Source organism: Oncorhynchus masou, unplaced genomic scaffold (genome assembly GCF_036934945.1).
Source record: "Oncorhynchus masou masou isolate Uvic2021 unplaced genomic scaffold, UVic_Omas_1.1 unplaced_scaffold_2596, whole genome shotgun sequence".
NCBI classification, from domain to species: Eukaryota; Metazoa; Chordata; class Actinopteri; order Salmoniformes; family Salmonidae; genus Oncorhynchus; species Oncorhynchus masou.
In genome coordinates this window covers 2,877-28,453 of record NW_027009037.1, presented here as the reverse complement: position 1 = coordinate 28,453, position 25,577 = coordinate 2,877, and the positions used below count along the sequence as shown (strand labels likewise).

Sequence of the window (25,577 nt, the reverse complement as noted above, 5' to 3'; positions counted from 1 at the left end):
CATTAGATGTAGGTCGGTTATGTTGACCATGTTCATTAGGTGTAGGTCGGTTATGTTGACCATGTTCATTAGATGTAGGTTGGTTATGTTGACCATGTTCATTAGATGTAGGTTGGTTATGTTGACCATGTGGTGTTAATCTGGAGGTGTAGGTTGGTTATGTTGACCATGTTGATTAGATGTAGGTCGGTTATGTTGACCATGTTCATTAGGTGTAGGTCGGTTATGTTGACCATGTTCAGTTAATCTGGAGGTGTAGGTTGGTTATGTTGACCATGTTCATTAGATGTAGGTTGGTTATGTTGACCATGTTCATTAGATGCAGGATCGGTTATGTTGACCATGTTCATTAGGTGTAGGTCGGTTGTGTTGACCATGTTCATTAGGTGTTATGTTGACCATGTTGATTAGATGTATGTTATGTTGACCATGTTCATTAGGTGTATGCCATGTTCATTAGGTGTAGGTCGGTTATGTTGACCATGTTCATTAGATGTAGGTCGGTTACGTTGACCATGTTCATTAGATGTAGGTCGGTTATGTTGACCATGTTCATTAGATGTAGGTCGGTTATGTTGACCATGTTCATTAGATGCAGGATCGGTTATGTTGACCATGTTCATTAGATGCAGGATCGGTTATGTTTACCATGTTCATTAATCTGATGTAGGGATGTTGACCATGTTCATTAGATGTAGGTGACCATGTTCATTAGATGTTATGTTGACCACGTTCATAAGGTGTAGGTGTTATGTTGACCATGTTCATTAGATGTTGACCATGTTGATTAGATGTAGGATCTGTTATGTTGACCATGTTCATTCGATGCAGTTCATTAGGTGTATCGGTTATGTTGACCATGTTCATTAGGTGTATGCAGGTAGATGTAGGTCGGTTATGTTGACCATGTTCATTAGGTGTAGATGTTGACTATGTTCATTAGGTGTAGGTTTATGTTGACCATGTTGATTAGAAGGGCTGATTTCTGGGCGGTGAGATCTTCATCTGATGGGATGTGTGATAGTCTGTGGAAAAATACACATTCCTTTCTAATTCTGGGATTTGTTATTTTTCAAGCGACATATTTACACGTCTGTTCAAATATTGAAAATGACTAAAGCCAGTGAGATACCAGATGCTTGCTGTACCTACAAGGTACCTTGGCAGTGAGTGCTGCCAGGATACACTACACACTGATTCCCAGTCATAGAGCTATCCCATGAGTACACAATGTGTGTGTATCCCCGCGCGTACTTCTGTGAGTGTGTGAGGGAGGCGACACTTCCGACGGAGGAAATGGCGATGTGCTTCGTCTCCGTGAAGCGGACGCTCACCAGGGATCAAGCTGTCAACAGTCTTCCGACACGTCACTTTAGTGAGCCACCTGGTGAAGGTGAGTGTGTGTGAGTGTGTGTGAGTGTGTGTGAGTGAGAGTGTGTTTGAACTGAGACACTGCAGAGACATTGCTGTGGGGGTGAATGAAGGTTGTTTAGTCGGTGCCTGTCAGACAGGGGAAGAGAGAGAGGATTCACGTTGTGATGGTTTTGGTGGAAGATACTGCCCCTTGTGGCCAAAACAGAGTTTTATTTAATGGCTGCATGGTTAGAACTAGACTTGAGTCAATTTGATAGAGAATGCTGAGATTGGCTGGTCTTCTTTGTTGTTTGTGCAGCGTTTCCTCCTCCTCCATCTTTCTTTGTTTATTCTCTCTCTCACTACTTCTCCCACCTCATTTTATCTTTTGCTCTCTTTCGCCCACTCTATCCACCCCTCTCTTATTTAGTTTCTCCCTCTCTCTTTCTGTCTTTCATTTGATCCCTCTGGTTCTCATCGTCTGCCATCTCCTCTCTCTCTCTCTCTCTCTCCTATTCTCGCTCCCTCCATCTTTCCTCTCCAGTGCCTTTGTACTACTCTTTTATATCTCCATCCCTCCTTCCATCGCTCATCTCGTGTGTGTGTGTGTGTGTGTGTGTGTGTGTGTGTGTGTGTGTGTGTGTGTGTGTGTGTGTGTGTGTGTGTGTGTGTGTGTGTGTGTGTGTGGCCGGTGCATCATTAGCGCTGTGTGTGATTGGCAGCAGGCCTGACAGGGCCTCCTATGGGGGGAGGCAGTGGAGGGAACCTGCCGCTCTGCTCCGCAAGGGAAGACTGCCAAACGTTCTCTCTCACACACTGAGACATGCATCCATCCATGCACAATAATGGCATGTTGTATCTCTATGCAGGGTTGTGTCTTTGCCCCTACTGTACCAAACATCCTAACCAGTCAGAAACCTTTCACCCTCCCAGCAAAAGATCTTTTATTTAGCCTCACACTCACCAAGACAGTCAGTCTCAGTCCTTTTTGTCAACAACTACAAAATCCAACCGTTAAATTATTCAGCGACTTCACAGCTCGCCCTCTCTGATCCTCCCTCTCTTGACGTGTCCATTTGATGAGGATTAATAGAAACCGTATAAATCAGGAAATAAATACAGAAAATGTGATGACAGCCCTTATCTGCTGTTAGAGAGAGAGAGAGGGGAGAGTAGCGAGAGAGAGAGGGTAGAGTAGAGAGAGAGAGGGAGAGGGGGGGAGTAGAGCGAGAGAGAGAGGGGGGAGAGTAGCGAGAGGTGGAGAGACACTAAAGAAGGAGAGGGGGAGAGAGAGGAGGAGATACAGAGTAAAGGAGAGGAGGAGAGAGAGTGGAGGAGAGAGTAAAGGGGAGAGATGAGGAGAGGGTAAAGAAGGGAAGGAGAGAGAGAGGAGGAGAGACAGAGTAAAGAAGGGGAGGAGGAGAGAGAGAGAGAGAGGAGGAGAGACAGAGTAAAGAAGGGGAGGAGGAGAGAGAGAGAGAGAGGAGGAGATACAGAGTAAAGAAGGGTCGGAGAGAGAGAGAGGAGGAGAGAGAGTAAAGAAGGGTAGGGGAGAGAGAGAGGAGGAGAGACAGAGTAAAGAATGGTAGGAGAGACAGAGGAGGAGAGACGGAGTAAAGAAGGGTAGGAGGGAGAGAGGACGAGAGACGGAGTAAAGAATGGTAGGAGAGAGAGAGGAGGAGAGACAGAGTAAAGAATGGAAGGAGAGAGAGAGGAGGAGAGACAGAGTAAAGAAGGGTAGGGGAGAGAGAGAGGAGGAGAGACAGAGTAAAGAATGGTAGGAGAGAGAGAGGAGGAGAGACAGAGTAAAGAATGGAAGGAGAGAGTTGGAGGAGATACAGAGTAAAGAAGGGTAGGGGAGAGAGAGTAGGAGAGACAGAGTAAAGAATGGTAGGAGAGAGTGAGGAGGAGATTCAGAGTAAAGAAGGGTAGGGGAGAGAGAGAGGAGGAGAGACAGAGTAAAGAATGGAAGGAGAGAGAGAGGAGGAGATACAGAGTAAAGAAGGGTAGGGGAGAGAGAGGAGGAGAGTAAAGAAGGGTAGGGGAGAGAGGAGGAGAGAGGCAAAAGAAGGGTAGGAGAGAGAGGGAGGAGGAGAGACAGAGTAAAGAATGGTAGGAGAGAGAGAGGAGGAGATACAGAGTAAAGAAGGGTAGGGGAGAGAGAGAGGAGGAGAGACAGAGTAAAGAATGGTAGGAGAGAGAGAGGAGGAGAGACAGAGTAAAGAATGGAAGGAGAGAGTTGGAGGAGATACAGAGTAAAGAAGGGTAGGGGAGAGAGAGGAGGAGAGTAAAGAAGGGTAGGGGAGAGAGGAGGAGAGAGGCAAAAGAAGGGTAGGAGAGAGAGGGAGGAGGAGAGAGTAAAGAATGGTAGGAGAGAGAGAGGAGGAGAGACAGAGTAAAGAATGGTAGGAGAGAGAGAGGAGGAGATACAGAGTAAAGAAGGGTAGGGGAGAGAGAGGAGGAGAGTAAAGAAGGGTAGGGGAGAGAGGAGGAGAGAGGCAAAAGAAGGGTAGGAGAGAGAGGGAGGAGAGAGTAAAGAATGGTAGGAGAGAGAGAGGAGGAGAGACAGAGTAAAGAATGGTAGGAGAGAGAGAGGAGGAGATACAGAGTAAAGAAGGGTAGGGGAGAGAGAGGAGGAGAGACATATTAAAAGAAGAGAGGGAGGAGAAAGAGGAGAGACAGAGTAAAGAAGGGTAGGGGGAGAGAGAGAGGAGGAGAGACAGAGTAAAGAAGGGTAGGGGGAGAGAGAGAGGAGGAGAGAGAGTAAAGAAGGGTAGGGGAGAGAGGAGGAGAGAGACGAAAGAAGGGTAGGGGAGAGAGAGAGGAGGAGAGAGAGTAAAGAAGGGTAGGGGAGAGAGGAGGAGAGAGACGAAAGAAGGGTAGGGGAGAGAGAGAAGGCGAGACAGAGTAAAGAATAGTAGGAGAGAGAGAGGAGGAGAGACAGAGTAAAGAATGGTAGGAGAGAGAGAGGAGTAGAGACAGAGTAAAGAAGGGTAGGGGAGAGAGAGAGGAGGAGAGACAGAGTAAAGGATGGTAGGAGAGACAGAGGAGGAGAGACAGAGTAAAGAAGGGTAGGGGAGCGAGAGGAGGAGAGACAGAGGAGGAGAGAGAGAGAGGAAGAGAGACAGAGTAAAGTAGGGTAGGGGAGAGAGAGAGAGGAGGAGAGAGAGTAAAGAAGGGTAGGGGAGAGAGGAGGAGAGAGACTAAAGAAGGGTAGGGGAGAGAGAGAGAGGAGGAGAGAGAGTAAAGAAGGGTAGGGGAGAGAGGAGGAGAGAGACTAAAGAAGGGTAGTTGGAGAGAGAAAGGAGGAGAGAGAGTAAAGAAGGGTAGGGGAGAGAAGGGGAGAGAGACGACAGAATGGTAGGGGAGAGAGAGAAGGCGAGACAGAGTAAAGAATAGTAGGAGAGAGAGAGGAGGAGAGACAGAGCAAAGAATGGTAGGAGAGAGAGAGGAAGAGAGACAGAGTAAAGTAGGGTAGGGGAGAGAGAGAGGAGGAGAGAGAGAGAGTAAAGAAGGGTAGGGGAGAGAGGAGGAGAGAGACGATAGAAGGGTAGGGGAGAGAGAGAGGAGGAGAGAGAGTAAAGAAGGGTAGGGGAGAGAGGAGGAGAGAGACTAAAGAAGGGTAGGGGAGAGAGAAAGGAGGAGAGAGAGAGAGTAAAGAAGAGTAGGGGAGAGAGGAGGAGAGAGACGACAGAATGGTAGGGGAGAGGGAGAAGGCGAGACAGAGTAAAGAATAGTAGGAGAGAGAGGAGGAGAGACAGAGTAAAGAATAGTAGGAGAGAGAGAGGAGGAGAGACAGAGTAAAGAATGGTAGGAGAGAGAGAGGAGGAGAGACAGAGTAAAGAATGGTAGGAGAGAGAGGAGTAGAGACAGAGTAAAGAAGGGTATGGGAGAGAGAGAGGAGGAGAGAGAGTAAAGAAGGGTATGGGAGAGAGAGGGGGAGAGACAGAGTAAAGAAGGGTAGGGAGAGAGAGAGGAGGAGAGACAGAGTAAAGAAGGGTAGGGGAGAGAGAGAGAGGAGGAGAGAGAGTAAAGAAGGGTAGGGGAGAGAGGAGGAGAGAGACGAAAGAAGGGTAGGGGAGAGAGAGAGGAGGAGAGAGAGTAAAGAAGGGTAAGGGAGAGAGAGAGAGGAGGAGAGAGAGTAAAGAAGGGTAAGGGAGAGAGAGAGAGGAGGAGAGAGAGTAAAGAAGGGTAGGGGAGAGAGGAGGAGAGAGACGAAAGAAGGGTAGGGGAGAGAGAGAGGAGGAGAGAGAGTCCTACATTTCTTTCTGCAACACTGATGTTATAATTGAAGGTGCCATTACAGACAGGCGGTGACATGGACACGTGACCCAGACACACTCACACACACACACAGATATTCACAGACACACACACACACACACACACACACACACACGCTTAAGAGACCCGGAGGTTAAGTATTAGGCTGTCTACAGAGTCTGGTTGAAGAGCACTTCTTCTTGTAATATCAATCTGGTTGAAACTTCTGCTGAGCAGTTAGTGAGAACTGCCATGTTTCACTGATACCCTTCCATGATACCTGTCAGTAAGACTTCTGGTCACGTTGGACAGTTGAAATACAATCCCTCTACATTATACAGTAACTATCCAGTTAGTGAGAGCTGGTATCCTACCATGATACCTGTCAGGAAGACTTCTGGTCACGTTGGACAGTTGAAATACAATCCCTCTACATTATACAGTAACTATCCAGTTAGTGAGAGCTGGTATCCTACCATGATACCTGTCAGGAAGACTTCTGGTCACGTTGGACAGTTGAAATACAATCCCTCTACATTATACAGTAACTATCCAGTTAGTGAGAGCTGGTATCCTACCATGATACCTGTCAGGAAGACTTCTGGTCACGTTGGACAGTTGAAATACAATCCATCTACATTATACAGTTCGTATCCAGTTACTGTGGCAGGACATTGGCTGGCTGTTGTCATGGCGACAGCAGCAAGTCTATCACTACACAACTCTGAAGAGAACTGTGTAAAAAGTAGCAACTGTAATCTCCCCGTGTGAATTTGGAACTGTTCGTCCTTGAGTTGCGTCCGTTGTGAGTAGAGTGAATGAGACTTCGAAAGAGAGCGATGCCACGAGTTATTCAATGTTTGTTTTGACTTTTCCTATGAGTTTCTCGACTCTCAACACGAGCCTAAGTTGTTAGGGACTGCGCTCCTGTTCAGAGCTCGTATTCAGTGCACATGAATAGAACTTCAAATGAGAGCCAGGCTGCGAAATAGTTTATCAACGTTTTCGACTTCTCCCACAATGCCCTTTTGTGAAGGCATACCCTTGAACGTGTATATTTTCAACAACAACAAAATAGATTCCGGGGGAGAGTTGTACAGCACAATGGCTGTCACACATCACAACGTTTGATAGCCCCCTTGAGATTCGTGTGTGTGTGACTCATTCATTCTAGAAAACACCAATTATTTCCTGTTTGACACCTAGTTTAATACTTGGTCATAATGGTTTCTCCTGTTTTCCTTTCCCTTCCCGTTCATCCTTCCTGTTCACCCTTCCTCCCTCCCTCGTTTTCCCTTCCTGTTCATCCTTCCTTCCTCCCTCCTTTTCCCTTCCTGTTCATCCTTCCTTCCTCCCTCCTTTTCCCTTCCTGTTAACCCTTCCTTCCTCCCTCCTTTTCCCTTCCTGTTCATCCTTCCTCCCTCCCTCCTTTTCCCTTCTCTCTCACCCTTCCTCCCTCCCTCCTTTTCCCTTCCTGTTCACCCTTCCTCCCTCCCTCCTTTCCCTTCCTGTTCACCCTTCCTCCCTCCCTCCTTTTCCCTTCCTGTTCATCCTCCCTCCCTCCTTTTCCCTTCCTGTTCACCCTTCCTCCCTCCCTCCTTTTCCCTTCCTGTTCACCCTTCCTCCCTCCCTCCTTTTCCCTTCTCTCTCACCCTTCCTTCCTCCCTCCTTTTTCCTTCTTGTTCACCCTCCCTCCCTCCCTCCTTTTCCCTTCCTGTTCACCCTCCCTCCCTCCCTCCTTTTCCCTTCCTGTTCACCCCTTCCTTCCTCCCTCCTTTTCCCTTCTCTCTCTCACCCTTCCTTCCTCCCTCCTTTTCCCTTCTCTCTCACCCTTCCTTCCTCCCTCCTTTTCCCTTCTCTCTCACCCTTCCTTCCTCCCTCCTTTTTCCTTCTTGTTCACCCTTCCTTCCTCCCTCCTTTTCCCTTCTCTCTCACCCTTCCTTCCTCCCTCCTTTTCCCTTCCTGTTCACCCTTCCGTCCTCCCTCCTTTTCCCTTCCTGTTCACCCTTCCTTCCTCCCTCGTTTTCCCTTCCTGTTCACCCTTCCTTCCTCCCTCCTTTTCCCTTCTCTCTCACCCTTCCTTCCTCCCTCCTTTTCCCTTCCCGTTCACCCTTCCTCCCTCCCTCCTTTTCCCTTCCTGTTCACCCTTCCTTCCTCCCTCCTTTTCCCTTCTCTCTCACCCTTCCTTCCTCCCTCCTTTTCCCTTCCCGTTCACCCTTCATTCCTCCCTCCCTCCTTTTCCCTTCCTGTTCACCCTTCCTTCCTCCCTCCTTTTCCCTTCTCTCTCACCCTTCCTTCCTCCCTCCTTTTCCCTTCCTGTTCACCCTTCCATCCTCCCTCCTTTTCCCTTCCTGTTCACCCTTCCTTCCTCCCTCCTTTTCCCTTCTCTCTCACCCTTCCTTCCTCCCTCCTTTTCCCTTCCCGTTCACCCTTCCTCCCTCCCTCCTTTTCCCTTCCTGTTCACCCTTCCTCCCTCCCTCCTTTTCCCTTCCTGTTCATCCTTCCTCCCTCCTTTTCCCTTCCTGTTCACCCTTCCTCCCTCCCTCCTTTTCCCTTCCTGTTCAACATTCCTTCCTCCCTCCTTTTCCCTTCCTGTTCACCCTTCCTCCCTCCCTCCTTTTCCCTTCTCTCTCACCCTTCCTTCCTCCCTCCTTTTCCCTTCCTGTTCACCCTTCCTCCCTCCCTCCTTTTCCCTTCTCTCTCACCCTTCCTCCCTCCCTCCTTTTCCCTTCTCTCTCACCCTTCCTCCCTCCCTCCTTTTCCCTTCTCTCTCACCCTTCCTTCCTCCCTCCTTTTCCCTTCTCTCTCACCCTTCCTCCCTCCCTCCTTTTCCCTTCTCTCTCACCCTTCCTTCCTCCCTCCTTTTCCCTTCCTGTTCACCCTTCCTCCCTCCCTCCTTTTCCCTTCCTGTTCACCCTCCCTCCCTCCCTCCTTTTCCCTTCCTGTTCACCCTTCCTTCCTCCCTCCTTTTCCCTTCTCTCTCACCCTTCCTTCCTCCCTCCTTTTCCCTTCCCGTTCACCCTTCCTCCCTCCCTCCTTTTCCCTTCCTGTTCACCCTTCCTCCCTCCCTCCTTTTCCCTTCTCTCTCACCCTTCCTTCCTTCCTCCCTCCTTTTCCCTTCCTGTTCATCCTTCCTCCCTCCTTTTCCCTTCCTGTTCACCCTCCCTCCCTCCCTCCCTCCTTTCCCTTCCTGTTCACCCTTCCTCCCTCCCCCCTTTTCCCTTCCTGTTCACCATTCCTTCCTCCCTCCTTTTCCCTTCCTGTTCACCCTTCCTTCCTCCCTCCTTTTCCCTTCTCTCTCACCCTTCCTTCCTCCCTCCTTTTCCCTTCCTGTTCACCCTTCCTCCCTCCCTCCCTTCCCCTTCCTGTTCACCCTTCCTTCCTCCCTCCTTTTCCCTTCCTGTTCACCCTTCCTCCCTCCCTCCTTTTCCCTTCCTGTTCACCCTTCCTCCCTCCCTCCTTTTCCCTTCTCTCTCACCCTTCCTTCCTCCCTCCTTTTCCCTTCCTGTTCATCCTTCCTCCCTCCTTTTCCCTTCCTGTTCACCCTCCCTCCCTCCCTCCCTCCTTTCCCTTCCTGTTCACCCTTCCTCCCTCCCCCCTTTTCCCTTCCTGTTCACCATTCCTTCCTCCCTCCTTTTCCCTTCCTGTTCACCCTTCCTTCCTCCCTCCTTTTCCCTTCTCTCTCACCCTTCCTTCCTCCCTCCTTTTCCCTTCCTGTTCACCCTTCCTCCCTCCCTCCCTTCCCCTTCCTGTTCACCCTTCCTTCCTCCCTCCTTTTCCCTTCCTGTTCACCCTTCCTCCCTCCCTCCTTTTCCCTTCCTGTTCACCCTTCCTCCCTCCCTCCTTTTCCCTTCTCTCTCACCCTTCCTTCCTCCCTCCTTTTCCCTTCCCGTTCACCCTTCCTCCCTCCCTCCTTTTCCCTTCCTGTTCACCCTTCCTCCCTCCCTCCTTTTCCCTTCACGTTCATCCTTCCTCCCTCCTTTTCCCTTCACGTTCATCCTTCCTCCCTCCTTTTCCCTTCACGTTCATCCTTCCTCCCTCCTTTTCCCTTCACGTTCATCCTTCCTCCCTCCTTTTCCCTTTCCGTCTTCCTCCCTCCTTTTCCCTTTCCGTCTTCCTCCCTCCTTTTCCCTTTCCGTCTTCCTCCCTCCTTTTCCCTTTCCGTCTTCCTCCCTCCTTTTCCCTTTCCGTCTTCCTCCCCTCTCGTCCTCCTCTCTCCATCCCTGTTTATCCAGAACATGTTGGTGGAGAAGGTGGATCAGATGATGGAGTGGAGCTCCAGGCGTTCTGTGATCCGGATGAACGGCGATAAGTTCCGGAGGTTCGTCAAGGCCCCGCCCCGGAACTACTCGGTCATCGTGATGTTCACTGCGCTGCAGCCTCAGAGGCAGTGCTCCGTCTGCAGGTATGGAACCCCTCCGCGCCGCCACACGACCACAGACAGGAGGCGCTTTGCTACACAGCACTGGGTACAGTTTTTGCAGGTTTTTGCTCCAGCCCAGTGTGTTGAGACCATGTGAAATACACTTGAAATAAATAGTGATTTGATTTGAAGATCAGGATGAGCTGTTTATTTGAATCAGGGATGCAGCAGATAACCCAGAGGTTCAGAGGGTTGTTCCAGTAACCCGAAGATGGCTGGTTAGAATACCCGAGCCGACAAGGTGAAAGACATGTGGAAGATAGTTTGATCCAGGGGCGCTGTACTACTATGTCTGACCCTGTAAAACAACACATTTCACTGCACCTATCTGGCCTGTGTGTCTATAGAACATAGATTTATTTGATTATCTTGGAACAAAATGATGCACACACAGCAGCCCTTCAGGCCTGGAGTTTCCCACCTCGGCCCAATCAGTCAATACAAGATAATACAAATCAATCATACAGTTGATGAAAGAGACTAAACAGAATAAAGAAAAGTATGATGACCTTTTGTTTGATCTCTAGTGATGACACATCAACAACTCTACAGAACAGTCAGTCTATTCAGTCTAGATCTACGTTTGGGTATAGGGGGAAGTTTAAAGACGATGACATAGGCTGAAGTCATCATGCCCTTTTGACCTCTAGTGATAGTCCATCAACCTGCCAGTCTGTTCAGTCTAGATCTATGTTTGGCTATGACATAGACGACAGTCAACATGACCTGTTGACCTGTAGTGATGACCTCCAGACAGTGATCTACTCTACATAACAGCCAGTGTGTTCAGTCTAGATCACCGTTTTGGGGCCCAGTGTCTCACCAGGGTGTTTCTCTCCTGAAGGAGCCTTCACACGGAGAACCTTTCACATGGAGAACCCAGCCGTTCGCTTCATTGAATAAAGATGACGCCGACCAGGGAATAATCATGTGTATTACGGAAATAGAGGAAGTTAATTTAATCCACACTGACCTTTCCCACTCCCATCATCCTCTCTGTTCCCCGTGACCCATAATGCTTTTTTAATCATCTGCTGTCGACTCAAATCACTTAATTATTTATCTCTCTCTCTCTCTGTTCCTCTTGTTTTTTGTTTTTCTCTCGCCCTCTCTTCCTGCTCTCAACGACGGCAGGGCCAACCTCGACGTATGCATTTATATCTCCATTCATATTAAAATGATTCATCTTGACCAGGAAACAAGGTTTCCTTTCAATTTGAGGATGTCACTCCGAAGCGCATGAGTTAATGTCACGCGCCAGCTCTCTCTGCCTCGCAATTGGAACGGACCATTTGCATAAACGAAAATGCGCCCAAGACACATTTTGGGTTGTGACCCCCCCCCCCCCCCCCCCTCGTCAGCGTTCAAAGTACAGACGGGCACCGGGAGGGACTGCTAATCGCCGGGGTCCTCGCACTGCCATCACTCTTTCTTTCTTCTCGCTCTCTTTTCTGTACCTCTCTTTGTTTGTTTCCTTCTCTCCGTCTCAGTTCCTCTCCCTCCCTCCAATGACGGTACGATTTAAAGTGCACTGTGCTGAAAGCTACTAATTGTTTACAGACTTTAATCACCAAAAGAGCCACCAGACACAACGCTCTCTGAAGAGACACACTATACGTAGTGCAGCGCAGAGCGTGCAACACTACACACCATATCACTTATGGAGGAGCATGAATAGTACATGAAGTCAATGCAACATTGATGCAAGTCGACATGCAATTTATGGCACTTGTGTTTAATTCCCAACAGAAACGAGTGTTTTGCTACTTGTTTTATTCATGATTTTCTGTTGTCCCGTTTGTTAATTCATGTACTGTAACGTGTGGCAGAGGACATTAAAGTTGTCGCCAGACGTTGGCGCTGCGACTTTACGAAGCCATCTGGAGTAAACATGCTTTTATGAGGTTATTTGAGCTCTAAATGGGAAGCTTCAAGACTTCCACAGGCCCATACTCTCTTTCCACTAGTTTTAAGTGTACTTTTAACTAGGGTTGCATAATTCCTGGAACTTTCAATACATTCCCTGGTTTTTCCAGTGTCCCTCTTGGAGAATTCCCAGAAACTGGAGGGAATAAGCAGGAAATCCAGAATCATCCAAAAGGATATCTGGAGAACCAGGGAATTTATTGAACGTTTCAGGGATGTTGAAACCCTACTTTCAACTCTATTACGTCACATTATATAAAGAAGTTTGCTGTACATTCACTTCCATCTCTTCATCCACCACTGTGACAGACCTGGTGGGCCCACCGCTCTCTGTATTTACCCGTGACAGACCTGGTGGGCCCACCGCTCTCTGTATTTACCCGTGACAGACCTGGTGGGCCCACCGCTCTCTGTATTTACCCGTGACAGACCTGGTGGGCCCACCGCTCTCTGTATTTACCCGTGACAGACCTGGTGGGCCCACCGCTCTCAGTATTTACCCGTGACAGACCTGGTGGGCCCACCGCTCTCTGTATTTACCCGTGACAGACCTGGTGGGCCCACCGCTCTCTGTATTTACCCGTGACAGACCTGGTGGGCCCACCGCTCTCTGTATTTACCCGTGACAGACCTGGTGGGCCCACCGCTCTCTGTATTTACCCGTGACAGACCTGGTGGGCCCACCGCTCTGTATTTACCCGTGACAGACCTGGTGGGCCCACCGCTCTCTGTATTTACCCGTGACAGACCTGGTGAGCCCACCGCTCTCTGTATTTACCCGTGACAGACCTGGTGAGCCCACCGCTCTCTGTATTTACCCGTGACAGACCTGGTGGGCCCACCGCTCTCTGTATTTACCCGTGACAGACCTGGTGGGCCCACCGCTCTCTGTATTTACCCGTGACAGACCTGGTGGGCCCACCGCTCTCTGTATTTACCCGTGACAGACCTGGTGGGCCCACCGCCGCTCTGTATTTACCCGTGACAGACCTGGTGGGCCCACCGCTCTCTGTATTTACCCGTGACAGACCTGGTGGGCCCACCGCTCTCTGTATTTACCCGTGACAGACCTGGTGGGCCCACCGCTCTCTGTATTTACCCGTGACAGACCTGGTGGGCCCACCGCTCTCTGTATTTACCCGTGACAGACCTGGTGGGCCCACCGCTCTCTGTATTTACCCGTGACAGGTTGAGTGGCTACGGCTCAATTTGCAAAATGTCTGCCGTAATTTCCCCTCTAATTGGCCCGTTTTATTTATTTGTAGTTATCGTTTCCTCTGTCATGCCAGTGTGGGGAACTGCGACGGGCATTAGAAGTAGCAGCTCCAGAGTTAAAAGGAAAGAGATGGTTGGAGACGGTGGTTCGTCGGGATGTTTTCCTCGTCTGTCCAGGACAGGATAGAGCAGCAGTAATTAGAGCTGTAGCGACATTCTTCTCACGGCGTCGTTATCCTTCTCTCTCTGGGGAGGAACATGTGGCATGAGTATCTCTCTCTCTCTCTCGTCCGTCTCTTCCAACTCAATCCAACGTGGCCATGATCATCACCAGCATTTACTCATCTGTTTCTTCTTCCCTCTTTCTCTCCCTCTCGTTTGCTCCCTCTCTTGTTCAATTTCCCTTTTGCCTTTGTCTCTGCCCCTGTCTTCCTCTCCTCTTTTCAACTCTACTTTCTCCCCCGTTCCCTCTCTCTCCCTCTCTCTCTCTCTTCCTCTCTCTCTCTTCCCCTCTTCTCTCTCTCCCTCTCTCTCTTCCTCTCTCTCTCTCTCTCTCTCTCTCCGTCTGTCTCTCTCTGTCACTCTGTCTCTCTCTGTCTCTGCCTCTCTCTCTCTGTCTCTGCCTCTCTCTCTGTCTCTGCCTCTCTCTCTCTTCCTCTGTCCCTCTCTTCCTCTCTCTCTCTCTCTCTCTCTCCCTCCCCCCTTGTCTTTTTAACAGACAAGCTAACGAGGAGTACCAGGTGCTGGCTAACTCCTGGCGCTACTCTTCAGCTTTCTCTAACAAACTCTTCTTCACCGTGGTGGACTATGATGAGGGGGCGGACGTCTTTCAGCAGGTAACCGTCTGGATCTACCCCAGCACCCCTCCCTCCAACCGTCCCCCTCTCCGTTCCCCCGCTCGCTCGCTCCCTCCATCCCCAAAGCCCTCATTTCCATGTTCATAGTTGCCTGTCAGCCTTGGCGCGGAGACACAGCATGCTAATTAGCACGCAGGTCACGTTTTAAAGGAGAGATGAATCATTGAAATAAGGTAAATGAATCACAGGTGGCTGACAGGCTCTCTGCATGGTTTTATTTACCCGCTGGGGCTCGCCGTCCGGCGGCCGTTGTAAGGTCAGGCCACTTGAGGAGAGAGTCTGTGGTTTCACATCAGCTGAACATTGTTTTGGACGTGCCTCTGATTGTCCATTATATATATATACCATAGTGTCGGATGACATTTAGTGAAGTACTCGCATACACAAACGCTCATGTACCTTGCAATGGATGTATAGTCTTGATTTATTTAGATGAGCTCTCTTATCCAACCCACATACTGTACTCCTGACTCAGTCCATACACACCCTGCATACAGTACTCTGAAGGTATAATCCATATTATAAACTGAGTTTGTTGAGCCCTCAATTCTGATTGGCTGAAAGTGGTGGTATATCAGACCATATGTCACGGGTATTACTGTACTAATTACATTTGTAACCAGTTTATAATAGCGAAAAGGCACCTCTGGGGTTTGTGATACCACGGCTAAGGGCTGTGTCCAGGCACTCCGCGTTGTGTCGTGCCGAGGAACCATGGTATATTGTCCGTAGCAGCCACTGTCACTGCAGGCTGGCAGCTAGATAAACACCCGTGTGGGAGATTGATACGAGTCGGTTCTGCGCAACCAACCTCTTTCCCTGGGGTTGTCATTATTTTCCCAGGGTGCATCCATAGGTGGGCCGTGGGCGAAGCCTGTGTGGGCGTATGTGTGTGCATGTCACCGGGCTCCGGAGTTTCTTACAGTACATCACCGCCTGCTGTGTCACTCAGTGCAGACCTCGATACAGTGGGAAAACGACCGCCCCAACACATAAATAACATATTCCACATCGCCATAGCAACTCAGCACCAGAGAAACCCATAATAGAACTTTGGTTTCTTATCACTAACAGTCGTTTGCATGACAATAAACAGATGTGAAGCTTCCAACCGCCCATTACCATAGCCAATGAGCAATTAATCTGGGTTAAATACTCACCCCTGAGGTACGCCTCACACTCTCCACTCGAGCAATTATGCGATTACGGGCCTCTAAGATTAAAAGGACATGTAATTAAATGCAGATCACTTTGTCTAGCTTTTCTTTTGTTATAATGGAGAGAGTGCTAATATAGTACTCCTAATGGGCGAATCACCTCTACGCTCCAGGGAGGATGCGGTGGGCTCCTTTCATGCAATTAAGAGAAATAACCTCTGTAACGATCCTCACTTTGTTCTCTGTGAGTTTGGACTGGGGAGGAGGTGGGAATAGACTGACTTTTTAGTTGATTTGAATTGCAGGAAGAGGGGTTTGAAAAGCAAACCGAGTGGAAAGAGAGAGAGACTGAGAAGCACACAGTGGAGAGGCATCGACACAAGTAGATAGAGATATATCTAAGAGGAAAAGAGCAGTTCATTTTAGAGACAGAACCGGGCAAGACAGATACAGATTGAGGGGAAGATAGAGAGAAAACAATTGAGAGAATACGTTTGAGAGAGAGGGAATATCGTTGAGCGGGAGAGAGAGAGATTACTGTTGAAAGAGAGGGAGGAGAAAGACACCTAACATAATAAGTACGCAGTGTGCATGCCTATCCATTCATTAGGCCTGATGGCCAGCCTGTGCAGAGGGAGAGTGTAGTAATTAGAGGTATGTTAGTGCCACCAGTGAGTTCTCTGCACCGTGCTCCTCCCTCCCTGGGTAGGTGGCCTCATGGCCAGTCACATCATGTGGTGGGCCCCTGCTTGATCATAACACCACTGGGGAAAGTGAACTGTGTATAGGGGATGTTTTTGTAGGGGCAGTGGTATATATGCACACGTCATGTAATTGGGGTTCTCACCACTTCTCTTGATTCTCTCTCTGCCTTTTCCACCTATGTCCCTCCCTCTCTCCTCCTACCTACTGTATCTATCCCTCCCTTCCTCTCTCTCTCCTCCTACCTACTGTATCTATCCTTCCTTCTCTCTCTACTCCTCCCTACTGTATCTATCCCTCCCTACCTCTCTCTCTCCTCCTACCTACTGTATCTATCCCTCCCTCCCTCTCTCTCCTCCCTCCCTACTGTATCTATCCCTCCCTCTCGCCTCCTTCCTACTGTATCTATCCCTCCCTCCCTCTCTCCTCCTACCTACTGTATCTATCCCTCTCTCTCGCCTCCTCCCTACTGTATCTATCTCTTCCTCCCTCCCTCTCTCCTCCTACCTACTGTATCTATCTCTCCCTCCCTCTCTCTCTCCTCCTACCTACTGTATCTATCCCTCCCCCCCTCTCTCTCTCCTCCTACCTACTGTATCTATCCCTCCCTCCCTCTCTCTCTCCTCCCCCTACTGTATCTATCCCTCCCTCTCGCCTCCTTCCTACTGTATCTATCCCTCCTCCCTCCCTCCTCCTACCTACTGTATCTATCCCTCCCTCCCTCTCTCTCGCCTCCTCCCTACTGTATCTATCCCTCCCTCCCTCTCTCTCTCCTCCTCCCTACTGTATCTATCCCTCCCTCTCGCCTCCTTCCTACTGTATCTATCCCTCCCTCCCTCCCTCCTCCTACCTACTGTATCTATCCCTCCCTCCCTCTCTCTCGCCTCCTCCCTACTGTATCTATCCCTCCCTCCCTCTCTCCTCCCTACTGTATCTATCCCTCCCCCCTCTCTCTCTCCTCCTACCTACTGTATCTATCTCTCCCCCCTCCTCTCTCCTCCTACCTACTGTATCTATCCCTCCCTCCCTCTCTCTCTCCTCCTACCTACTGTATCTATCCCTCCCTCCCTCTCTCTCTCCCTCCTACCTACTGTATCTATCCCTCCCTCCCTCTCTCCTCCTCCTACTGTATCTATCCCTCCCTCCCTCTCTCTCTCCTCCTCCCTACTGTATCTATCCCTCCCTCTCGCCTCCTTCCTACTGTATCTATCCCTCCTCCTCCCCTCCTCCTACCTACTGTATCTATCCCTCCCTCCCTCTCTCTCTCCTCCTCCCTACTGTATCTATCCCTCCCTCCCTCTCTCTCCCTCCTCCCTACTGTATCTATCCCTCCCCCCTCTCTCTCCTCCTACCTACTGTATCTATCTCTCCCTCCCTCTCTCTCTCCTCCTACCTACTGTATCTATCCCTCCCTCCCTCTCTCTCTCTCCTCCTACCTACTGTATCTATCCCTCCCTCCCTCTCTCTCTCCTCCTACCTACTGTATCTATCCCTCCCTCCCTCTCTCTCTCCTCCCTACCTACTGTATCTATCCCTCCCCCCTCCCTCTCTCCTCCTCCCTACTGTATCTATCCCTCCCTCTCGCCTCCTTCCTACTGTATCTATCCCTCCCTCCCTCCTCCCTCCTACCTACTGTATCTATCCCTCCCTCCCTCTCTCTCGCCTCCTCCCTACTGTATCTATCTCTTCCTCCCTCCCTCTCTCCTCCTACCTACTGTATCTATCTCTCCTCCCTCTCTCTCTCCTCCTACCTACTGTATCTATCCCTCCCTCTCTCTCTCCTCCTACCTACTGTATCTATCCCTCCCTCCCTCTCTCTCTCCTCCTCACTACTGTATCTATCCCTCCCTCCCTCCCTCTCTCTCTCTTCCTCCCTATTATATCCCTTCCTCCCTCCCTCTCTCTCTTCCTCCCTATTATATCCCTCCCCCTCCTCTCTCCTCCTACCTACTGTATCTATCTCCCCTCCCCTCTCTCTCTCCTCCCACCTCCCTGTATCTATCTCTCCCTCCCTCTCTCTCTCCTCCTACCTACTGTATCTATCCCTCCCTCCCTCTCTCTCTCCTCCTACCTACTGTATCTATCCCTCCCTCCCTCTCTCTCTCCTCCTACCTACTGTATCTATCTCTCCCTCCCTCTCTCTCTCCTCCTACCTACTGTATCTATCTCTCCCTCCCTCTCTCTCTCCTCCTACCTACTGTATCTATCCCTCCCTCCCTCTCTCTCTCCTCCTACCTACTGTATCTATCCCTCCCTCCCTCCCTCCTCCTACCTACTGTATCTATCCCTCCCTCCCTCTCTCTCGCCTCCTCCCTACTGTATCTATCTCTTCCTCCCTCCCTCTCTCCTCCTACCTACTGTATCTATCTCTCCCTCCCTCTCTCTCTCCTCCTACCTACTGTATCTATCCCTCCCTCCCTCTCTCTCTTCCTCCCTATTATATCCCTCCCTCCCTCCCTCCCTCTCTCTCTTCCTCCCTATTATATCCCTCCCTCCCTCCCTCTCTCTCTCTTCCTACCTACTGTATCTATCTCTCCCTCCCTCTCTCTCTCCTCCTACCTACTGTATCTATCCCTCCCTCCCTCTCTCTCTCCTCCTACCTACTGTATCTATCCCTCCCTCCCTCTCTCTCTCCTCCTACCTACTGTATCTATCCCTCCCTCCCTCTCTCTCTCCTCCTCACTACTGTATCTATCCCTCCCTCCCTCCCTCTCTTTCTTCCTCCCTATTGTATCTATCCCTCCCTCCTCCTACCCACTGTATCTGTCCCCCCTCCCTCTCTCTCTTTCCTCCTACCTACTATATCTGTCCCCCCTCTCTCTCTCCTCCTACCTACTATATCTGTCCCTCCTCCCTCTCTCTCTCCTCCTACCCACTGTATCTGTCCCCCCTCCCTCTCTCTCTTTCCTCCTACCTACTATATCTGTCCCCCCTCTCTCTCTCCTCCTACCTACTATATCTGTCCCCCCTCCCTCTCTCTCTCCTACCTACTGTATCTATCACCAATCCTTTCCTCTTTTTCTCTCTCCCTCCATCTCCCTCTGTCTCTCTCTCTTTTTCTCTCTCTCTCTTTCTCTCTCTCTCTCTTTCTCTCTCACTCTCCCTCCCTCCAGCTGAATATGAACTCAGCCCCTACCTTCATGCACTTCCCAGCTAAGGGGAAGCCTAAGAGGGCAGACACCTTTGACCTCCAGCGGATCGGCTTTGCCTCGGAGCAGCTGGCCAAGTGGATTGCAGACCGCACCGACGTACAGGTGAGAATTCCCCCTTTAACATAATACACCTGTGATGATTGTACAGGTGACATAAGACCCGGGTTCAAATAGTATCTGTTTTCTGTCAGCTGCGCCTGATCAGGCTTGCCTGGAGCAATGGAGCTAATGGAATTGTCCCAAAGGTGCAAATGCCACCAATTTAGCAGGCTCAATCGAACGTTCAACATATTTGAAAGACAAACAAATACTCTTTAAACCCAGACCTGCCTATCACATTTTTATTGATTTCGTGGTATCCAACTGTTAGTAGTTACTATCTTGTCGGGAAAGACGAAGGTTGAAAGTCATGCATCCTCCGAAACACAACCCAACCAAGCCGCACTGCTTCTTAACACAGCGCGCCCACTGCTCTCTGAGAATTCAACCTTTTATACAGCCCTGAAAACACAATGACCAGCTAACGGCTGTGGTATCCAATGCTTTCTGTATGGCCCACTGCTCTCTGAGAATTCAACCTTTTATACATCCCTGAAAACACAATGACCAGCTAACGGCTGTGGTATCCAATGCTTTCTGTATGGCTCACTGCTCTCTGAGAATTCAACCTTTTATACAGCCCCGAAAACACAATGACCAGCTAATGGCTGTGGTACCCAATGCTTTCTGTATGGCCCACTGCTCTCTGAGAATTCAACCTTTTATACAGCCCTGAAAACATAATGACCAGCTAATGGCTGTGGTATCCAATGCTTTCTGTATGGCCCACTGCTCTCTGAGAATTCAACCTTTTATACAGCACTGAAAACACAATGACCAGCTAATGGCTGTGGTATCCAATGCTTTCTGTATGGCCCACTGCTCTCTGAGAATTCAACCTTTTATACAGCCCCGAAAACACAATGACCAGTTAATGGCTGTGGTATCCAATGCTTTCTGTATGGCCCACTACTCTCTGAGAATTCAACCTTTTATACATCCCCAAAAACACAATGACCAGCTAATGGCTGTGGTATCCAATGCTTTCTGTATGGCCCACTGCTCTCTGAGAATTCAACCTTTTATACAGCTCTGAAAACACAATGACCAGCTAATGGCTGTGGTATCCAATGCTTTCTGTATGGCCCACTGCTCTCTGAGAATTCAACCTTTTATACAGCTCTGAAAACACAATGACCAGCTAACGGCTGTGGTATCCAATGCTTTCTGTATGGCCCACTGCTCTCTGAGAATTCAACCTTTTATACAGCCCCGAAAACACAATGACCAGCTAATGGCTGTGGTATCCAATGCTTTCTGTATGTCTCACTGCTCTCTGAGAATTCAACCTTTTATACAGCCCCGAAAACACAATGACCAGCTAATGGCTGTGGTATCCAATGCTTTCTGTATGGCCCACTGCTCTCTGAGAATTCAACCTTTTATACAGCTCTGAAAACACAATGACCAGCTAATGGCTGTGGTATCCAATGCTTTCTGTATGGCCCACTGCTCTCTGAGAATTCCAATGAGGTTAGAAACTGTTACCCTTTATTAGATCCATGAAGGCTTTTTTTAAAGCCACCGTCCTCCATTACGGGGCGACGTCTCCCCCAGGCGCCCGTTAATCCTCTGGATTCTCCGTCGTCCTGCGGATTTGAAAAATGGCGGTTGACAGTGGACAGAATGCGACTGGTACACTTTATAATGTTTCATTGTCACATACACTGGATAGGTACAGTGAAATGTGTTGTTTTACAGGGCGGTGCAACGCCCCTGGAGCATATTGGGGTGAAGTGCCTTGCTCAAGGGCACATCAACAGATTTTTCACCTTGTCGGCTCGTGTATTCGAACCAGCAAACTTTCGGTTACTGGCCCAATGCTCTAACGTGTGCACACACTCTCCCTCTCGGTTCCACAAGCAGACTGAATTATGGGATATGTGGTTCCCTTCATTTGAGCTAATCCAATAGCATTAGAAGGCAAGGCCGGCGATCGACCAACAAGACGACTCAGATCTGGGTTGTGTTCAAACTGAAGATAAAAAACAGACTGAAACAGTCTTGTCCAATATGAAAGGCTCATTATCGTTTTCTGTTTCCCAAAAGTTTTTCAACAGTATGTCCTAATGAATACAACCCTGGCCTACTAAAGCTCCACATGTAGATCTCTTTGTTTGAATGGGAATGTGACGTGTATCTTTTCATTACTGAGGGTATGCTCTTCCCCAGTAATATCATATTATTATACTTGATATGCCTCTATTGTAGCCTTCAACCTAATGCCACACTGTGCCCAAATCACATCTCACTGACAGGAATCCTTGTGTTATTCAACTAGGTGTAATTACATTGTACTGAGCTATATCATTCTAAAATAGTTTTCTTTGATCAGACGAAAACTTACCGTCTCCCTCCCTCTACCTCACCTCATTTCACTGGGTCTCTCTCCCTCTACCTCACCTCCTTTCACTGGGTCTCCCCCTCTACCTCACCCCCCTCCCCCCGCTCTCCCCCTCCTCCTCTCTCCTCCTCATCCTCCTCTCTCCTCCCTCCTCCCTCCTCCTCCTCTCCTTCCCTCTCCTCCTCTCCTCCCGCCCCCTCCCTCTCCACCTCTCCCCTCCCTACCCCCTCTCCCTCTCCTCTCCCCCTCGTCTCCTCTCCCCCTCCTCTCCCTCCCCTCCCCCTCTCCCCCCCTCCTCCCTCCTCCTCTCCTTCCCTCCCCCCACCTCCTCCTCTCCCCCTTCCTCCTCCTCTCCTCCCCTCCTCTCCCCCCTCCTCCTCCTCCTCCTCTCCTCCCCCACCTCCTCCCCCCACCTCCTCCCCTCCTCCTCCTCTCCTCTCCCCCTCCTACTCCTCCTCCTCTCCTTCCCTCCCCCACTTCCTCCTCTCCTCCTCCTCCTCCCTCCCCTCCTCTCCTCCACCAGATCCGTGTGTTCCGTCCCCCTAACTACTCTGGCACCATAGCCTTGGCCCTGCTGGTGTCCCTGGTAGGAGGGCTGCTCTACCTCCGCAGGAACAACCTGGAGTTCATCTACAACAAGACTGGCTGGGCCATGGCCGCGCTGGTGAGAGAGGAGTACACCCACACCCCAGGGAGCACACCCACACCCCAGGGAGCACACCCACACCCCAGGGAGCACACCCACACGCCAGGGAGCACACCCACACCCCACCTCAGCTCAATCACACACACATACAAACATGTATGCATATGCAGACATATGCAGACACACAATGGACTGGTGAAAGCACAACATCCCTGAAGTAGGTAAGCAGAATGTTCCTATGAACGGTTCTCACAGCGTGATATTGTCTTTCCTAAGTGTTCCACATAATGGTTTCTTAGAACACTTACGTTAACAAGCTATTGATGAAGCTGCCCACACCCCACACGTTCTGCCCACCTAGGCGGAGGTGCAATACCATAGTTACATATATACATATATATATATATATATATATATATATGGTTAGAAAAGCCTTTGTACTCAACTCAACTTCGGCAGAAAAACACTTTGTGTACAGTCTATAAAGCATTCTTTAAGGTAGTCTATAAAGCAGTCTATAAGACAGTCTTTAAGGTAGTCTATAAGGCAGTCTATAAAGCAGTCTTTAAGGTAGTCTATAAGACAGTATTTAAGGTTGTCTATAAGACAGTCTATAAGGTAGTCTATACGTCAGTCTATAAAGCAGTCTTTAAGGTAGTCTATAAGGCAGTCTATAAGGCAGTCTATAAGGCAGTCTATAAGGTAGTCTATAAGACAGTCTTTAAGGTAGTCTATAAGGTAGTCTATAAGACAGTCTTTAAGGTAGTCTTTAAGGTAGTCTATAAGGCAGTCTATAAGGCAGTCTATAAGGCAGTCTATAAGGCAGTCTATAAGGTAGTCTATAAGACCGTCTATAAAGCAGTCTATAAGGTAGTCTATAAGACAGTCTATAAGGTAGTCTATAAGACAGTCTTTAAGGTAGTCTATAAGACAGTCTATAAGGTAGTCTATAAGGCAGTCTTTAAGGTAGTCTTTAAGGTAGTCTATAAGACAGTCTATAAGGTAGTCTATAAGGCAGTCTTTAAGGTAGTCTTTAAGGTAGTCTATAAGGCAGTCTATAAGACAGTCTTTAAGGTAGTCTATAAGACAGTCTATAAGGTAGTCTATAAGACAGTCTATAAAGCAGTCTTTAAGGTAGTCTATAAGGCAGTCTATAAGACAGTCTTTAAGGTAGTCTATAAGACAGTCTTTAAGGTAGTCTATAAGACAGTCTATAAGGTAGTCTATAAGACAGTCTATAAAGCAGTCTTTAAGGTAGTCTATAAGGCAGTCTATAAGACAGTCTATAAGGTAGTCTATAAGACAGTCTTTAAGGTAGTCTATAAGGTCCATACAGGTCTAAGGATCTTCATCAGATCACCCTGTTGCAGGAAGTGTAAAACTTGTAGTGTATTTGAGGTTTAAAAAGGCTTCTGAAGTTTGTAATTTTCACTTTCAAATCTCAGACTTGATTTCCCTCGTGAAAAATGTTTCAACCCCCTACAAAAATGTCCATTAATTATAGTCCACTAAATAATTCAAACAGGCTCAAGTTAAGATCCTACATCTGTATGTGAAACAGTATAATGTCAATTCTGCATTTCTTCAGTATTTTTATGAACTACAACCAATGAGCGCGATCCAGCATGCTGGTCCATCTTCATCAGCAGCAATGGTCTTACTGATAGTGAGGCAGTACGAGGCAGAGTGGACGAGTGTCCTATGTGTAGACAGAGAGGGCTGTTATCCCATATGATAAGAGACAGGGAGAAGGCTGAGGAAGCCACAGAGAGTATTGATCGTAAAGGGAGCAGCGGGCAAGTCACGGAGGTCAGGTTCAATGTGGGTTTTACCTCTCCTCTGCTCTGTTGGAGTGGCGAGATGGATCGATGTGGGTGTGCAGCCTCTCTCTGTCTCTAACTCTGTCTCTCTGTCTCTAACTCTGTCTCTCTGTCTCTAACTCTGTCTCTCTGTCTCTAACTCTGTCTCTCTGTCTCTAACTCTGTCTCTCTGTGTGACTGTTAAGAAATAGCAGCAGGAGTGTTGATGAGTGGAGCGCCATTTCTACCTGTTGGTTCTGTAACTTTTAAACTTTTTTTTCTCTCTCTCTGTCTGTCTCTGTCTGTCTCTCTGTCTGTCTCTCTCTGTCTGTCTCCTCTGTCTGTCCGTCTCTCTCCCTCCCTCTCTCCCTCTCCCCATCCCTCTCTCTCTCCCTCTTTCCCGCTCTCCCTCTCCCTCTCTCTCTCCCTCCCTCCCTCTCCCTCTCTCCCCATCCCTCTCTCTCCCTCTTTTTCTCTCTCTCTGTCTGTCTCTCTGTCTGTCTCTCTCTGTCTGTCTCCTCTGTCTGTCCGTCTCTCTCCCTCCCTCTCTCCCTCTCTCCCCATCCCTCTCTCTCTCCCTCTTTCCCGCTCTCCCTCTCTCTCTCTCCCTCCCTCCCTCTCCCTCTCCCCATCCCTCTCTCTCTCCCTCTTTCCCGCTCTCCCTCTCCCTCTCTCTCTCTCTCCCTCCCTCTCTCCCTCTCCCCATCCCTCTTTCCCGCTCTCCCTCTCCCTCTCTCTCTCCCTCCCTCCCTCTCCCTCTCTCCCCATCCCTCTCTCTCCCTCTTTTTCTCTCTCTCTGTCTGTCTCTCTGTCTGTCTCTCTCTGTCTGTCTCCTCTGTCTCTCCGTCTCCCCCTCCCTTCTCCCTCTCTCCCCATCCCTCATCTTTCCCGCTCTCCCTCTCCATCTCTCTCTCCCTACCTCCCTCTCCCTCTCTCCCCATCCCTCTCTCTCCCTCTTTCCCTCTCTCTCTCTCTCTTCCTCTCTCCCTCCCTCCCTCAGTGTGTGGTGTTTGCCATGACATCAGGTCAGATGTGGAACCACATCCGCGGCCCACCTTACGCACACAAGAACCCCCAGAACGGCCAAGTGGTGAGTCTGTCCACCTCTACATCCACTCCTGATTGATGTTTTTCTGGGGCTGTAAACACTGAGTGGACAAAACATTAGAAACACCTGCTGTTTCCATGACATGGACTGACCAGGTGAATCCAGGTGAAAGCTATGATCCCTTATTGATGTCACTTGTTAAATCCACTTCAATCAGTATAGATGAAGGGGTGGAAACAGGTTAAAGAAGGATTTCTGGGCCTTGAGGCAATTGAGACATGGATTGTGTATGTGTGTCATTCAGAGGGTGAATGGGCAAGACAACAGATTTAAGTGCCTTTGAACGGGGTATGGTAGCAGGTGCCGGGTGCAGCGGTTTGTGTCACGAACTGCAAGGCCACTGGGTTTTAATACCTCAACAGTTTCCTGTGTACCAAGAATGGTCCACCACCCAAAGGACATCCAGCCAACTTGACACAACTGTGGGAAGCCTTGGAGTCAACATGGACCAGCATCCCTATTGAACGCTTTCAACACCTTGTAGAGTCCATGTTCTGAGGGTGAAAGGGAGTGGGGAGAGTATTTCAACACCT

General features: G+C 49.3%; 1 protein-coding gene across 1 annotated transcript; it reads left to right on the top strand.

The window, feature by feature from the left end:
• Window positions 1-1,303: 1,303 nt before the first annotated feature.
• On the top strand, window positions 1,304-25,026 carry LOC135533694 (tumor suppressor candidate 3-like; the record flags this gene model as incomplete). Its single annotated transcript, XM_064960966.1, has 6 exons — window positions 1,304-1,393; window positions 9,852-10,021; window positions 13,899-14,016; window positions 19,010-19,150; window positions 22,015-22,155; window positions 24,937-25,026. Coding segments are annotated over exons 2-6 (657 nt in total), but the record flags the coding sequence as incomplete, so codon positions are not given.
• Between the last annotated feature and the right edge of the window lie 551 nt (window positions 25,027-25,577).